Genomic DNA, 16491 nt, shown 5'->3' on the forward strand with positions numbered 1-16491 from the left:
TCTATACATCGGTACCAATGTGAGTGAGCATGTGCACTTATGCAGTATGACCCACGATGTATAACATTTGTGCATCTGTGCTACAGTATACTTGCCCATTTATTCAAATTTGTATGACAGTGTGTGAACCCAGTACATATGCGCTGGTTCATGTGTCTAGGAGCCCGTGTTGGCACATGTGTTTGTATGCCTACTTACAATCTGTATCCGTGGTATGAGCCCAGAGCTCAGCAAACGGGCCATGAACCCAGGCCAGCTCTGATTCACAGGGTGGTGGTGGTGGTGGTGGTTGTGGAGTGGAGGGATTGACCTTCTATAGCTTAGAGAGCATCTGCACAGTACCACCCCCCCCTCCCTGCCCTCTCTTCTTCATCTCCCCACATCCCCCCCTTCATCAATCCCCCTTCTCCCTGCTGCCTACCCCCAAGTGCCTGCAGGCATTGGAGATGCATGCATGCGTTGCCTCACTGTGTGAGGCTTTGTCTGTTTGTGAGCGTGTGTGTGTGTGTGTGTGTGTGTGTGTGTGTGTGTGTGTGTGTGTGTGTGTGTGTGTGTGTGTGTGTGTGTGTGTGTGTGTGTGTGTGTGTGTGTGTGTGTGTGTGTGTGTGTGCGTGAGTGTGTGTGTGTGTGTGTGTGTGTGTGTGTGTGTGTGTGCGTGAGTGTGTGTGTGTGTGTGTGTGTGTGTGTGTAACTGTGGACAAAAGAAGTAACAATGTCTACCCTCTCACACGGTTATGGTTTCTTTTCTCTACCTGTGTATTTCTGTTGTCCGGTTTAAGATTCAGAAGCTTCCAGACAGCGGCTGATTAAGTTATCATGAGCAAGATGAAATGTCTATGTGGCATACAAGTCAAGGTTAAGGCACTGTGCAAAAATACGTCGTATAATAGTAAGGAAAACCCTGGATTTGAGCAGCAGAGCTCTGCCCACTATAGTGACTAAGAGCACAGTTTTAATCTCAGCTATGATTCACAGTACGTTACTTCCTCATCAGCAGCTCATTAGAAGACCATGAAAGCCAAAAAAACACTCCCAAAATGATAACTCGGCTATAAATAATTGGTATTAACCTCATGTGCAGTGCATGTATTGGCTAGTTCAGTTCTGGCGCGGACGAAACCACAAGCGGCCTGAACGTACTACTGAACTTGAAGACATTGGGCTGCGTGAACAGTGATGCATTTGTTTACTGTTGAACTGATGTGCCTTTGAACTGTCATACGTTCACCTACTCAGGGGCGATTTAATCCTGTCATAGGCCTCTGGGCCTGACTAAGCCTGTAAACCAACAACCACATACAACTACTGCACATAGTGATACTGCTAAGCCTCACCATAACAACTTTACTGTACATGCATTCACTTAATTTATACTTCATTACATCTTCCAAGTAACATAAACACCTCTCCGACAGTATTTCATGTAACCATGCATAATTTCAGCACAACTGCAAACACTACCACCAGTATAACTGTTAAGGGGTGACTGGAGGCAGATTGGACCCAAATGCAAAAACTCCAAAAGGCAAAGTTCAAAAAACTAAATGTATTTTAATTCTACGGCAGAAGCAAAGCGTGGACAGGCAAGGGGATTTCCTTATGCCACTCTCTTGGGGCATCATACCAACAGCAGCTCTAGCCAATGCATCTGGCAGTGGTGCCACAGGGACTTGCACGTGCTTCGCAATTTGCGTTTTTAGCCTTTTTTGAAACTTTGAAACATCAACTGCTGATCTCTCTTTCAGCGGAGGAAAGCCCATGCATTAAATCACCCATGAGCCTACTGCTGTGTGTACCCGACCGCCTCTGAGATGATTGGAATCAGCAAAGTGAATTGAGATTTCCATCTTTACTCATTAAAATAAAAAACATCATGGACACAATTAGGCCCAATCCATTGCCATGACTCATTGAGCACCTGGCTTTAACATGTACAGTGGTCTTGATCGTAAATCGTTCCAAATATTTCTCGGTATGTTATCCCTGACTCAGATCTGGTTCATCTTTAGCATCAAAACTTTATTACAGAAAGCTGGCTAATAACCAGGTGAATTGGAACCGTATAAGACATACCTGAGGATCTGTGAGGTCAAATTACTCCTCATACAAAGGAAGCTCTTCTTAATAGTATAACATGCTCCAACCAGCCCAAGAAAAACCCCTTAGAAAACCTTTTTCTTCTATTTTCATTTCAAAACCAACTCAAGCACCATCCACGACGCAATATACATGGACAACTATATCTCTCTCTACCCTTGTCTAAATCCTTTCTCCTGAGGGTATCAGTACTAGTTAACTTTTCCATCTTCAGCGCTCTATTCATTGGAGTGCCAAATCTCAAGTTTCATGCCAGAACCAGCCACTGCCCTGTTCCAAATACCAGGTCCAGAACCAGATTTGGAACCCCCCCCCCCCACACACACACACACACACTCAACACTCAACATAGCTCCAGTCTCTTCCCTATAGTCTCAGTCCCAACCGTAGTCCCAGCCACAGCCGGGGCTTCCATGTGCGACTGACACATAAATAACCAAGCCTGTCCGCCACCCAGGCAAATTCAAATGCACCTGTCAAAGTGATGAAGCACCCGCCCGCAGGGAAGCATTGTTTACATTTTCACTCCACTCTTTGCAAAAGTGAGATTCTAATTATTTTTTTTCCCACTGTAAATTAAAGCCAAGTGGGACAGAATTACAAACCAAAAGGATCATGGTGGAGGCAGGAGAAAACCCCAGCCCTCCTATGCATGACTGGTACAGGGTGGGTAAGGGAGTGAGGAAAGTGTATGAGGTGTATGTGTGGTGAAGAGGGAAGGTCAGCATCTCGTGTCTCTAAGATTTGAGTGAGAGAGAGAGAGACGTGGAGAAAAGGGAGGTATAACATTCGCAGAGGCTGTGTAATGAGCCTACTTGTGTTGTGCTCGTTACATACAGGGTCTAGAGAACTTCAACCAACTGGAATACATTATGCCCTCACATTTCATACATAATAATGTGCCAAAAATGTGCTGCATTATTTTTCATACCAATGGCCATGGAGAGAATAAGACCGAGAGAGTGAGTCGGAGAGACACAGAGAGAGAGAGAGAAGAGAAAGATTTAATTAGTCCGTGGGAACATGCAAATGGAAGGTAAAATTAGACAGAGGAAAAGATACCTGGGGATGAGAGGGTGCATAAATTGTAATGATGGTTATCTAGTTTGGATCAGTCACATAAGGATCAGGGCGACTGACAGGCCCGTACGTGCCCACGCCTTAGGCTCCTGGCCTGGACAGTCGCCAGCCTGGCTTATCAGCCTGCCCGCCCATGGAGACTTCTCCTTCTCTCATCCCTCCAGTCACACACAAGCATATGTACTTCTATATCATACACAAATGCAAACAGCTGCATTGGAATACTAACTTACGTGGACACATGTATATAACCACACATTCCCAATAAAAGCTTAGCATTTAATACCAATGGACAGCTCACTCTGGAGCCTTGATAGTTTGTGTTTATTAATCAGTGATGCATCCCCCCCTTAAGGCAGTATTTTCAAAAAGGCGGATTTTGGGATACATTATTTGGCTGCTGGTGACTTCATATTTGCTCTCTAGACCCTGTAATTGGTTCCCATTTTGCAACTGGCTATGGCAATATTTTTCTGCAAGGTCACAAGGTGAAGTTTGCAAACTGTCTTGGTTGTCAGCAGAGACTGTGCAGATGGGGTCACTAGACTTCTTCTAGACACTGTGTTTGTATCTGATGTGTGACAAAATGGAGGAAAATGTCAGGCATTGATATTTGTGACGGTCAAGGACGTGTGAGACAAAAAAATCTAAAATCCAGTGTACCTCACTCCCAGACAAACCTATTACTAGATCAGTGTGTCACCCAGTGGAAAATCACTATTTAATTCCCATAAACTGTCTGCCCTCTTTTTAGCTGTTAGTTGGAAGTTTAGATCTTAATTTAGGTATGAATATGGGTCAGTTTTTAAATATAACACAAAGGAATATCCTTTTAAGAATGAAGTGCATTTATCCTTATTACCGAGGCAGTGATGCCCTTTTTTGTAGTCTCAAACTATGATTTCAGTGACAGAAATTCCAAATTCACCCTATGATAGATGATAGACAGTATTTGCACACTAGAGGGATGCAACAATCCAATGCTGATATTGGATATCTGTATAATACTGACTCAAATACCTGGTTTGGGTATCGTTGATAGTTGCGCCTATCTATCCAATTCAGTTCTATGTTGTTTATTTCTACATGCACGTACTACCTCATGCAGCAGCAGCTTGCTGGTAGACCTGTATATTTTGCCAGAAGGGGAGCTCACATAGCATGGAGGCAGCTAAAATCAAAGGGTCAGCAGTTAGGAAGTATTTCCAACTTGCTTTTTTTGTGCTGTTTCGCACAGTAAAGCATACAGCTGAATAATTGCACACTGGTATTGAATGTGTCGACAGACACCCAAAGCCCCTCTATCAGTATGAGACAAAAAATGTTGGATTGGTGCATCCCTATTGCACACACTTGCATAAAAATGATTGACAGGTCAGACACATTTTATCACTTGTCGCAGTGGATTTTTTTAAAACAAAACCTTTCCACAGTCACCTGTATTCAAGCACTGATTGCTTTTATTCTGCATTCATGTGTGGTATATGGTACGATTGGGAAGGTGTGAAATCGCATCTTCTCCCAGAAAGACAGACAGACTATATTTGTGAACCGTGGAGCCATGTCTGCAGCTGTGCCATCCCCACTTCCTGTGTCCCTGCCCCTCCCCTCCCATTTGCCATGTGCATTTGCAGTAATGTCTACAAATCCTGAAATTTATGTCCCTGCTGGAAAACATGGTTTGCCATTTATAGTCATCCGCTAAAAGAAATAAGGCCTGTCGCTCCTGATGTAAGTCAAGGGACTGATGCAGACTCTATCAGATTTCTAAATACAGACCCCAACAATAAATCCCAGCTTGATTGGATTTGAATTGGGTTAGCTCACTTGAATGCTATCTGCTTAACCCACAGCTGGCCTGTCTGCTCCGTGCAGGCATTGAACCTAAATCAGTCACTTAGTGCTATCACATGGAACAATGGTGGAGTGGAGAGAGCACTCAGGCTAAGACTAGGAGCCAGGCTAGTAGCAAAACACAACACAACAGACCAGAACAGAGTAGTGTAGAGCAGACGGGCCCCTCTAATGCTCTTTGCTTTTTTGTGTCTCTCAGCAATGATGCATCCTGGGAGCCATGGTGCATTACATGAAATGGCATCACCCAAACCGAACACACAAACACCTTTTCAGGCTTTTGTCTCATCTTGTCAACTAGATTTCCCATGCTTATAAGCATAGGATGGTGGCGTGGTTAACATGGAAAAAAATCTATTTTCATGCAAGTCAAAATACATACACATGCCCACCACACAGGGCACAGGTGAACACAGGGTGAATACACGGTGCTCCTGTCAACACTGTACAGTTCTTGCAAATCCTGGACTGGGGCCGGGTCCCAACACTTCCTGTGGCCAGTAGAGGAGGAAAGGGTGATTTCTCGCTCTTTCGTAAAAGATTTTAAATGTTTGTTTTTTTAAACTGTATCATAAGCAGGCTGAGAACCACAATATAGGAAGAGATCTGGGGTTTTCTGCACACTCCTGCTTGTGTTTAGTCCTCCCAACCCCGAAAAAAAAGCAGTAAATCAAAATACACACACTATCCAAACAGACTGATTGCTGCTGTTTACTGACGGAATTCAGGTAATCACTTTGCCCCAGTGTGGACCAAGGCCAAGCTAGAGGCAAGGCACAGTTGAGGCGATTTCACTAATGAGCGGCTGAATTAGCATCGAAGAGATGCATCCCCCCTTCCTTACACACGTGTACACACACACACACACACACACACACACACACATACACCTTTACATTTTCTTAGCTTGTACTCTTTTTTTCTATGCACTCGTGACTTTTTGACTTTTTGACAATGAGGTCTCTCCTACTCACTGGCTGTCGAGTTCTCAATTCATGCAATGTCTCTAATTACAAGTGTGATAATGGCTCCCACTGTTTTCACAGTGAATTGCCTAGAGTTGTGTTTGGCTAAGTGTTTACAAGTGTGGGGTGACATCCATATGCCACTAAATTAAACTTCTCCTTCAGCTTGACCCTGCCACATATTGGCCCGCTGAATGAGACCGGCTTTTTTTTTTTTTCTCCGTGTATTTTTAAACAACTCATAATTACTCAACCAATAACAGGGTCACCTTGAGTTTCACAAACTACTTGACAAAACTCTGTGTGTTTGTCATGTGAGTTTGCAATATTACCTTATAGCACATGAATGCATACACACAAGCAAACAGAAATCCATCTAAAGAGTCTCTCATATACACTAATGAAAACACACCTTTTCCATGATTGTGCGCACATCACAAGAGCAATGGATGCTCCCATTTGGGCTCTGTGTGTGTGTGTGTGTGTGTGGTTTCATCATTGTGTCTCAAATTTGAAATGAAAGTTACAGTGATAGAGATGATGGCTGTGCAGTATGTGTAGATGAGGTCTTGCAACTACTTATCACATCATAAATCAAGAGATTTGGACCTACATTTTGCCTGGCAGTCTGGAATATGAATTTGGGATTAATTTAGGACAAACCAGTTCTGCTATTCTATAATTATATTTACTCTGCGTGGATTTACTGCTTTGTCTTTGTAATGCACGTGATCGGTAGACCTCCAAGCCTTAACCAGCACTATCACACTATCAAAGAGGGAGAGAGCTTCCATGATCTTCATACATGGATGACTTCGAGTTACATGACCTATATAACACGTTATACGGTCCGCTTGCTACCTGTGTCTCATCCTAATAGAGAAGGGCAGCACATTACAGGTGTGTATGGCCCGAATGCACACACACGCACACACACAATGAGTCATAAACAGGCCTGCCATCAGGATTATACGTGAATGCATGATCTCAAAAACAACCTGTCTCTTTATCTGCCACAGATCAGGCCCCATAGGACTCATGCACTACTAGGAATTAACATGCTGATGTACTGCACACCAGTGGTGCTTATCTGGTGGCTGCAGTTGTGTGTAATTAAAATGAACGGCATGGGTAGGTTTAGATGTATTTTAGTAGGACGCGCCTGGGTTTTTAAACTTGGGTTGTATTAATTAAATAAACATTTAGTTATTGACCCTTTTTTTCTGGTCACACACTCAACTACAATGTACACTGGAGCAAAGGCTTGAAAGTATGTAATGGAATATGTCTTAGGTGTGATATATATTTTTTCTTCCCTTGTCTGTTTATTTGTGTGTTATAATGTTTGAATAAAAAAATAAATTGTGTACTTTGTAGGTGGCAGTCCATGACTATATCTGGACAGCAGAAGACCCCTTCTCAGGCTCTGCAGCTTCCAGTGATGACCCATCGAGGGAGGGTGCGCCCCTGCCAGAGGGCGAGACCAGCACACATGTGGTCGTCTACACCCTGTACCTGAGTGGCCGGAAACAGAGATACCGACACTTCCTCCGACAGTCAAATGGGGCTATCGTTGAGGTGTGATATCAACATATTGCATAAATTTTTTGCAAATGTTCAGTTTATTTTGTTATATCATACCTTGCTTTTTCTCAATGAAATATTTATTTTTGCAATATAATACACAAATTTACCATAGAAATTTAACAGTCCAACAATTCTGCCATCTAACAGCAATTGATGCAGAAACTACTTCCTTATTCTTCAGACTGTTCAATAATATATACAAAAGTACAGTACTGAATGGGTGAATTAAAATTTTTTTTAAAACATACTATCCCATAACTATAACTTGCAAAAACTTATTGAACAAAAATCACCCTTTGCGCCTTCTGCAGAAATGGTAACAACCTTTCATAAATGTATCGTGTTATAAACCCCAACACCTAATCCTGTTTGACACCGTGTTTATGACTTAGGAAAAAAAAAGGGTTAAAAAAATGATTTAAAAAAACTTTCTTCGATCATTTTGTCAGTCCCCCCAAGAGCAACCTGGATCATCCCAATGAAATTAATATTTTGACATTTGAGTGTCAGAGGAGTTACAAACAGTTAGCTCTGAGGCACTGTTTTCTTCTAATGGTTCTCCAGCATAATTTGAGTGATGGTGAGCTTATGTGAGTAAACATATAGCATGGTACATTTATTACTTTCACTGCGTGCGTGCATATGTGTGTGTGTGTGTGTGCGCGTGGCCTCCAGACCTCTGCATAGTAGATAAGACATCTGGTTTTCAAGTTTTATATAGCCAAACAGAGCATGCACATATTGAGACAAGCACTCTTTGCCTCCTACAAAATGAAAAAGAAATACACACGCAAATGCGCAGGCCTACATATATTTACTACACGTATAACCTAGACACACACACACACACACACACACACACCTCTGCTGTTTACTGAGTGAAACACAGTTAATTCCTGACATTTCTGCTGCGAGAACTCATTTCTACCCTGCCAACTCTCGATTCTTAAAGCTGTGAAGGGAGTTTCATAGAGGCCACCTAAGTGAAATATAGGTGTTACTGTCCTTGGAACACACACACAAACACACACACGCTCTCTCTCTCTTTCTATTGCTCTCTGATGCTCTCTTTTCTCACACCCACTGTGTCCCGTGGGTGTTGCTGTCTGTCCCTTGCAACATAACAGGCAGGGGCCTCCAGTAGCAAAAGATGCCGATGGCGTCCTCTTTCACTCGCTGGTAGTGGGGAGCGATAACACCGGTGCTCGGCGTCGCCGAGAGAGCACTATGCCAATCCCCTTCGCCTCACAGCACAGACCCCCCACTTTACATATTCAAAACTAATCCTCCCCTGAATATGTAGACTGGTTTTTATGTATAGAGCAAGATCCAGGGATCACCAAAGGGCATCCCCAGTACTCGGAAGAACACTTGAGCTGATTTTATTAGTGCTTTATATAATTCTGGCAGCGATACACACACTGCGACGGGGTGCTGTGTACAAACTGCCTTCAGATGTAAGGTGACAGCTCCTCAGAGAGCAATAACATCCAAGCAGGCCACTTATACAAAATTTAAATAGCTCAAAAATATACTGTAGAATGCTCTACTGTAGGGTGCAGTGATCACACTAATGCAAATAAGTTCATCGTGGTTGCCGTGACATTATAGAGGAATTTAATTGGTTTGATAGTATAGGCTTGTGGTTTATCCAAATAATATGATGGTTTATGGTGATGTGGTTAAACTGCTATGTAACTTATTAAGTATTACATGGCATGAATTATATTTGGATAATACAAAAATAACTAATATAGCTTTTTTTCACTTTAATCCAGATATGCTGAGGTATGCTTTGCTATTTTCAGAGGCCAATTTGCAATGTATTAACATACTTGTAATTTAACATTTCAATTGAAGCTATGTACCATACACTATAGATAACCCTTTTTTGTTGTTGACATTAGTAGTAATATAGTACACAGTATGTTCTTTGTTTTTCTGTCCTAAAATCTTGATCTTCAGGGAAGACGGTCCTTCGAGCAGGGGGTTTAATGCATGTGTCAAAAATATTTAACTTAATTTGACTGTGTGATACTGTAACTTCTCCTCCATCCCAGTTAGGTAAAAGGCTAATCCTGCTACTTTAAGAAGTCTGTTTCCATTCACTGAGGAAATATTGACGAATGACTTATTTCCTTTTATGATCTCTGTTTTCGCAGGCAGTGTCCTGGATACCAATGCCCCCGAGGACTCGCTCCTCCCTTAGACTAACATGACCACAGCTTCGGGGGCCGGCAGCTTTGCATAATACCCACAAATTTACACACTATATTTGTCTAAACGAACACCTTAAAAAGCAAGTCCTGGAAGAAGTGCCCTGAGCTATAGACACTGTTAGACACTGTTTGGAAGGAACAGAACAGTGAGGTGTGTCCTGTTTGATTTGCTGGAATGCGAGAGGCTGAGCAAGAGTCATGAGAAACTAAATATTTCTGTTCTTTATTCAGCTATTATTGAACTAGCAATTTTGACTGAAAGATGTTTTACATTATTTTGCAGGTTAGTTGGATTGGAAGGAGACAATTTGATGTGTGTGTGTGTGTGTAGTAAAAAATATAACAATAATGAAGTCTTTATTGACTTGCATATTGAATTCTGTTTAAAGAAACTTAATATTAATGATCCATCATATGCTCTCATTCAGTCTGGTGCCCAAGGCAGGCATCTGTAATATTGACCACATTGAAGGAATCTTCTGGCTGAATCGCAAGCATGCGAAAAAAAAAAAGTTAAAGCTACGTTCCCATCAGTGCGCTCCAATAAAAGACATTACAGGTAAAGTGAGGTGTTGCTTTTCAAACACTCATTACCTATAAACAGATGTTCACCAGCTGCTCACTCACAAAATGTGCTGCTGACAACAACTGTTGGGGCCAAAATTATGCGGGGAAATGCATCTATATAACCTAGGACCTTCAGAGAGGGCCTCGTAACCACTCTGTCTGAAGAAACAAGATGGCTGATGAAGAAATTAATGCAGGCAAAGCCATTATCTTCCCTCCTAAAACCACAGTGGGTTTATGTCCCCCTGTGTCGTTTTTCCTCCCAGGCTAGCATTTAAGTGTAGATGGACTTATGAAAAGATAGGACAAGCCAACTGTGCTCCTTTTGTCTCCTTTCCTCCATATGGGAGGCAGCAGCATATGCAAGAACTGGCTCAGCTTCTGTAAAACTTCCATTAAAGATGCACAACTAAGGCTCTGCCAGCTTGAATATTACCTCTCTCCACAAATTATTTATGGCTCGGAAAAAACGCTGATGATGAGCATCTCCTGCGACTTCTATAAATAAAAACACTTTTCTCTGCAATTTCAGCCAAGCTCCTTCTTTTTTTTCCCCCCTCCCTTTTTTGGGAATGTGCTTAAGCGTTTGTAGAAACAAAAGGTGTGCAGTTTCTTCACATAGCAGGTTTGTTTAACGGCATTTGATTTCATTAGGGTTAAAAGCAGCAGACTTGTCTGAGTTGTATTGAGCATAGTTTGTATAATTACCAGTCGTTATTGTGTGAGAAATAGAGAGCAGAAAAATACAAAGTTGGAGAGAGCACATGGGCTTGATCTTCGACATGAGGGACACCTCATCATCATGATATGCTCTCAAATCTCCCATTTAACGAGGACTCTTTTTCCCGACGCTCCGTGACTCAGCCCGTCGTCCGTCTGCACATCGCGACGACTCTTCGCCGGACCAATATTGACCTAATTTAGCATGCAGAGAATATGAAGAAGTTAACCTTTCGAAAAAACACCTTGCAGCAACATTAATTGACAAACCACGTCAATTTTCCCTCCTACCCCTCTTTTGTAATTACTCTGCCGCACGTTTGATTGCCGCTGCGGAGCTGAGGACCCACGCTTCATTTGCCGTGAGGTCATCGGCAGCCCTCAGAAATATGAATATGATTTATACAGGAAGTGAGTTTGCGCTGTCTGCTGCCTGCCTCTGCCTCTGTGTGTGTGTGTGTGTGTGTGTGTGTGTGTGTGTGTGTGTGTGTGTGTGTGTGTGTGTGTGTGTGTGTGTGTGTGTGTGTGTGTGTGTGTGTGTGTGTGTGTGTGTGTGTGTGTGTGTGTGTGTGTGTGTGTGTGTGTGTGTGTGTGTGTGTGTGTGTGTCTCTCTCAGAAGGAGAGAGGGAGGGGAATGTCCTTGGCTACGTACTATGTTGCATGAACAGATTAATGCCTCCCTGGCAGCCATATCTGCTTCGGAGAAGGACTTCTCCAAAGTACACCACACATAATTATCTGGCCTGTTTATACTAGTTTCAGACAAAGAAGCACTCTGTGGCACTTATCTTATCTGTGAAATTTGCAGCTTCAGAAATACCAGCCTACATATTTGACTTAACTACTCGATGCTGCTGTAATGAAATATTGAGTGTAAGTTGTGCGAAAAGAATGCAGAAGTAATTTTGACTTAACCCATCACACGGTTATTTATACTTTAATTTAATCTAATTTCTTCATATATTAATTGTTAAACCATATTTTGTTGTTGGACAAATTTACACTCAATGGTTTCATCGTGGGCTATACCAGTGAGCTTTAAGTCGTATTTCCGATCATTGCACATAAGTAGGCCAATTCAGAGTTGTGAGAGCTGTTTCCCCTCTGGGACGAGAGGGAGTGTGTCATGGAGTCTCAGTTCCTGCTTGTCCTCCAAGTTCACTGTAAGCACCAGGTCAGGGGAAGACAATATACATGTCAAAAGCGCTCTTGAGGAAAATAGTGTTTCTCCTGCTAATCTTCACAGTCAAGTTCAGCCCGTACTTTGAGATGTTTGATAAATTTTGACCCCCGGAATATGCAGAAGCAATGTTTTTTCATCTTTGTTCTTACAGTCCATTTATTATAATTCTTCCATTCATGCCTGTCTGAGCATCATTGACTGCATGTTGGGTTTTTTTTGGGGGGGGGGTTTCTGAAGGTGATAGGTGACATGGAGGGGGCACACAGCGATCCCAGGATGGCCCCCTGCCCAGGTCAGGGCTCAGCCAATCAGAGGGAAGACAAAGAAGGCGTAAGTGCTCCACAGCAGCTACGGAAACGGAAGAAACTATTTTGCCGTGAGTGTTAACCTGAATCGTATTTGCATGTAGCTCACCATATTTGAGAGCACACAAAGATGAGTACACACTCAAACCTAACCCATCACCTTATCTCACACGTTACCCTCTTCCCTGTGCAACTTTTCTTAGTTTCTGTTTGCTCAATTGAATTTACACAGTTACATCGTGTGTTTGGTTCCCTCAGGGTCCCATCGCGTTGAGCCAGTAGGAGGAAGCGGGTGTGGCTCCAGTTTTGCAGTGTAAGACCTCAACCAATGACATCAAAGCAAAGAGAGATAGCTGCAGCCTTAACTGATGTAAGTTCTCTCATCAACCGTCTGTTTGACTTTAAGACTTTACAGTATTCTGCCAAACTAGTTATTGTTGGATATTTGAATATTCTTTTATATGTTTGTGTTGTACTTTGCGGGAACTTTACCCATAAATGACTGAAAGAAAATGCAGTAATATATATATATATATATAATGACAACTAAACGATGACAAACATCCAAATACAAATCACTAGATTTTATTTTAACTGCAACCTTAAAGGAGACATGTTATGCTCATATTCAGATTCAGAATTGTAATTTGTGTTATTACTTGAAAGGTTTACATGCTCTAATGTTCAGAAAATGCACCAGTTTCCTCATGCTGTTCATTCATGCAGCTCCTCTTGCAGCCTCTCTCTGAAACACATGGTTTTAGCTCCTGTCTCTTGTCTCTCTCAACTCTGCTCTGATTGGCCAGCTGGCCCACATGGTTTTGATTGGTCAGCTGCTTCCGGCGTATGTAGGAAGTGTCGGCCTGGTTTGACGTGCCAGACTAGCTGCTGGTGTGCCACTTAACTAGCATTGTGATATCATATATCACAATGGTATGAAGATAGATGATATGGAAGCATCGGCCGGACTACTGACAAGGCGTTTCAGGGGCTGCAGGAGCAGAGTTTTTTGTCAGGGAGAAAAGCTCTCTTTACCGCAGACTGGCTTTTTAACTTTGCATACCTTTTACGTACACAAAAAAAAAAAAACACATTAGAGAAATGGGAAAAACTGAAGAACCATAATATGTCTCCTTTAATAAACATAGTAAATGTGAACTGATTAGCTCTTTGTAATTTAAATTACAATGTTCAGGAGCTCATCTAATTAAGGCAGGTAGTTGAGTGGTGCCTCAAAACGATGAAAAAGAAAATCATGATTTTCTAAAAGTCTCTAATCAGAACACGAGTGATAAAATATCAATATTGGCCTCACATTAAGCAGGATAATATTCTGGCCAGCTTGATTTGTATTGAATATGTGTCTGCTAGCTGGTGCTCAGTGTAATGAAGTGGCTCACAAATCAGGCCATAATGACCACCGACTTACACATATTGCTTAATTAAAGGTTGTGAGCTTATTAGCATGTGTCTGTGGCACGAGGCTCAGGGAGATGGGGAATCGGGGCCGATGTCGTTCAGGGCCAAGGCTGTAAAGGTTTTATAGATAGCTAACCTATCATACTAAAGCCATAGCCCCCCTAAAATTGGATCTTAATAACCTGTCATTTTCATTGATGATGATTCTCCTTTATGGGCAGCCATTACAGATCAAGTTCTGGGTCCTGTTCGATGGCGATAGCGGTCATTTGTGCTCGTCATTATCATGAATACACCTTACTTTGGCCTTGGAGTTGCTCCTCACCTCCATGTCTAAACCTTCGCGGTCATTTCCCCTGGGTGGTGCACAGTGCATATGTACACACACACAACACATTCTCTCTCACACACACACATTGAACACTTAAGTTTCTGATCCACGGAGGTCTGTTGGAGCAAATGCCTTTCCAGCCTTGAGGTTCTCATAAAAAGAAAAAAGGGCAAATGTAAAAGAAGTTAGTCTAAGACGTGGAATGAGGAAAACGCTACACATCGTCATGGTCGGATGTCATAGACTCTCATGTTGCAACCTGCCCCTCTGTCTGCCTTTGACACTAGCCAGATCCTATAGAGCTAATGCGCCCCAATTAGAGATCATTCCATTAACAGTGACAGTGCTACACCCCCCAATTCAATCAGCCCCCTAATGAACATTAAGCAGAGACACTGTCTCTCAGAGATGACAGGATCCTCCTCTCTCTCTCTCTCTCCATTTGTCCTACCTTACTGGCTGCATCATTTAACCTAACTCTTTGGTTTTCTTTTTGCCTACTCTGTTGTCTATCTTTGACGTTGATCTGAAGAGGAACATCAACACGGTTGAAAAGAGTGAATATTCTACCGGTCTCCAGTTTTTTTCTCCTCCGATATTTCAATATATGAATCTACAAATTGCAATGAGCGGTTTTTCTGTTCTCCTCTTGCTTTCGGTCTCGTGTGGCGTTTTCTGAGCGCGTCACCACCTTTTTTTGAATCATCGTCTTCAAAACAATGCCCTGTGCAGTATTTTCAAAAATGGGGGCAGAGGGTGCAGATGCAGAAGGGGCAAAGGTATTTCAATGGTTCAAATATTTGATTGTTAATGACAAACACCATTTCAACACAATTTAAATTTCAAATTGATCCCTGGGAGCAAGTATTTCAAGGGGGGGGGGAGAGGAACATACCCCAAGGTCACTGCTCCACAATTTGCTGATTTAAGTTGAAAGAAAACCTTTTTTTCTGCAGAACTATCACAAGAGAACTGCAGCGCCTGCATCTGCTTAGAGCCAGCCCAACCTGGGGATGTTGCTGGAGAGTGAGAAAAAATAAAACATAAAAAGAAAAAAATAACACTTTGTCTAATTCTATATTTATATAGCCCTCAGCTTGAGGTATTCACATAAAACAGTTTGTATTGAGAAGTGCTGCGGTGATCGTTATGCTGCATGTAGAGATCGGCAACTCTTCGGGCACGGTTGGCGGGAGCAGCTCTGCCTGATTCATTTGAATTAAAGTTACCCAACTAAATAAAATGGATTCAAATTCCCACTTTTATTCTCTGCAAACATTTTCTGGCTATTTTTTCTTTTTTTCTAAGAATCCACAAGCATTTCTTTTGATGAAACAGTTTGCACATTTACTGTCTTTGCATACATGTCTGTATTTTCTATTTGCCCAACTTCATTTGTTTGATGTTGAAATGTAATTATGTCTTGTAGACGGTGGAAGAGCTTGGTGTTCGGATGTTTTTTTGATGTGTGTACCTGGAGCATTTTCACAAGAAAAATATAATCGTAAATATTAAATCTCAATGCTACTACAACTTTATTCCAAGCTGTGTTGTGGCATACACAAAACTAAATGTATGTTCCATGTTTTTGTGCTTTCTTTCCCCTCCATTCTTTTAATGCTGTTTCTTTTCCAAAGAAAACTCACATCCGCTTTAAGGTTATACCAAACTAGTCAGATGAAAGAGCCGCTGTGTTTGGCTCAGTAACACGTGTATCGATCCTCTCCCCTTTGATATGAATCCTAGTTGGACCTGACTACCTGCAACACCAGTGTTACGATGGAATTCATGTCACTGTGGCAGAACAATAATATGCAAAGCAGATATACATTCCGAAGCTGTATTCTTCTCCACTGACCCCGAACATGATTTCCTGGTGCTTAAGTCGTGGAAAACACACACGGTCGGGGTGTGCGATGATGTCAACATCGTGCCATATTTCTGTGGCATCTGGACAGATCATGTGCCTCTCTGCACACATATTTATTTATTTTTCCTCTTCCAGAGCAGTGTCAGGGAGGCAGATGTCCTGCTCACAGGGAAAAAATAATTTGTGGTGAAAAAAGAGGGGGGGGGGGGGGGGTAGAGGGAAAAAAATATATGAATATGCTAATTTTGTCACAGTGTGGAACCTTGTAATGAGTGGGAAACGTTGTCGCCATCT

The 16491-nt window shown here is 42.2% G+C and overlaps 1 protein-coding gene across 1 annotated transcript in view; it reads left to right on the forward strand.

Annotated features, from left to right (window-relative positions):
- Positions 1 to 15865, forward strand: part of ofcc1 (orofacial cleft 1 candidate 1) — a 76855-nt gene extending 60990 nt beyond the window's left edge. The window contains 3 exon segments of the mRNA XM_047329976.1: positions 7374 to 7574; positions 12510 to 12648; positions 12836 to 15865. Coding sequence (XP_047185932.1) covers positions 7374 to 7574; positions 12510 to 12648; positions 12836 to 12894 — 399 coding nt within the window. The 3' untranslated portion in view covers positions 12895 to 15865.
- Positions 15866 to 16491: the final 626 nt, after the last annotated feature.

This window comes from Scophthalmus maximus, chromosome 21 (assembly GCF_022379125.1).
Source record: "Scophthalmus maximus strain ysfricsl-2021 chromosome 21, ASM2237912v1, whole genome shotgun sequence".
Classification (NCBI taxonomy): Eukaryota; Metazoa; Chordata; class Actinopteri; order Pleuronectiformes; family Scophthalmidae; genus Scophthalmus; species Scophthalmus maximus.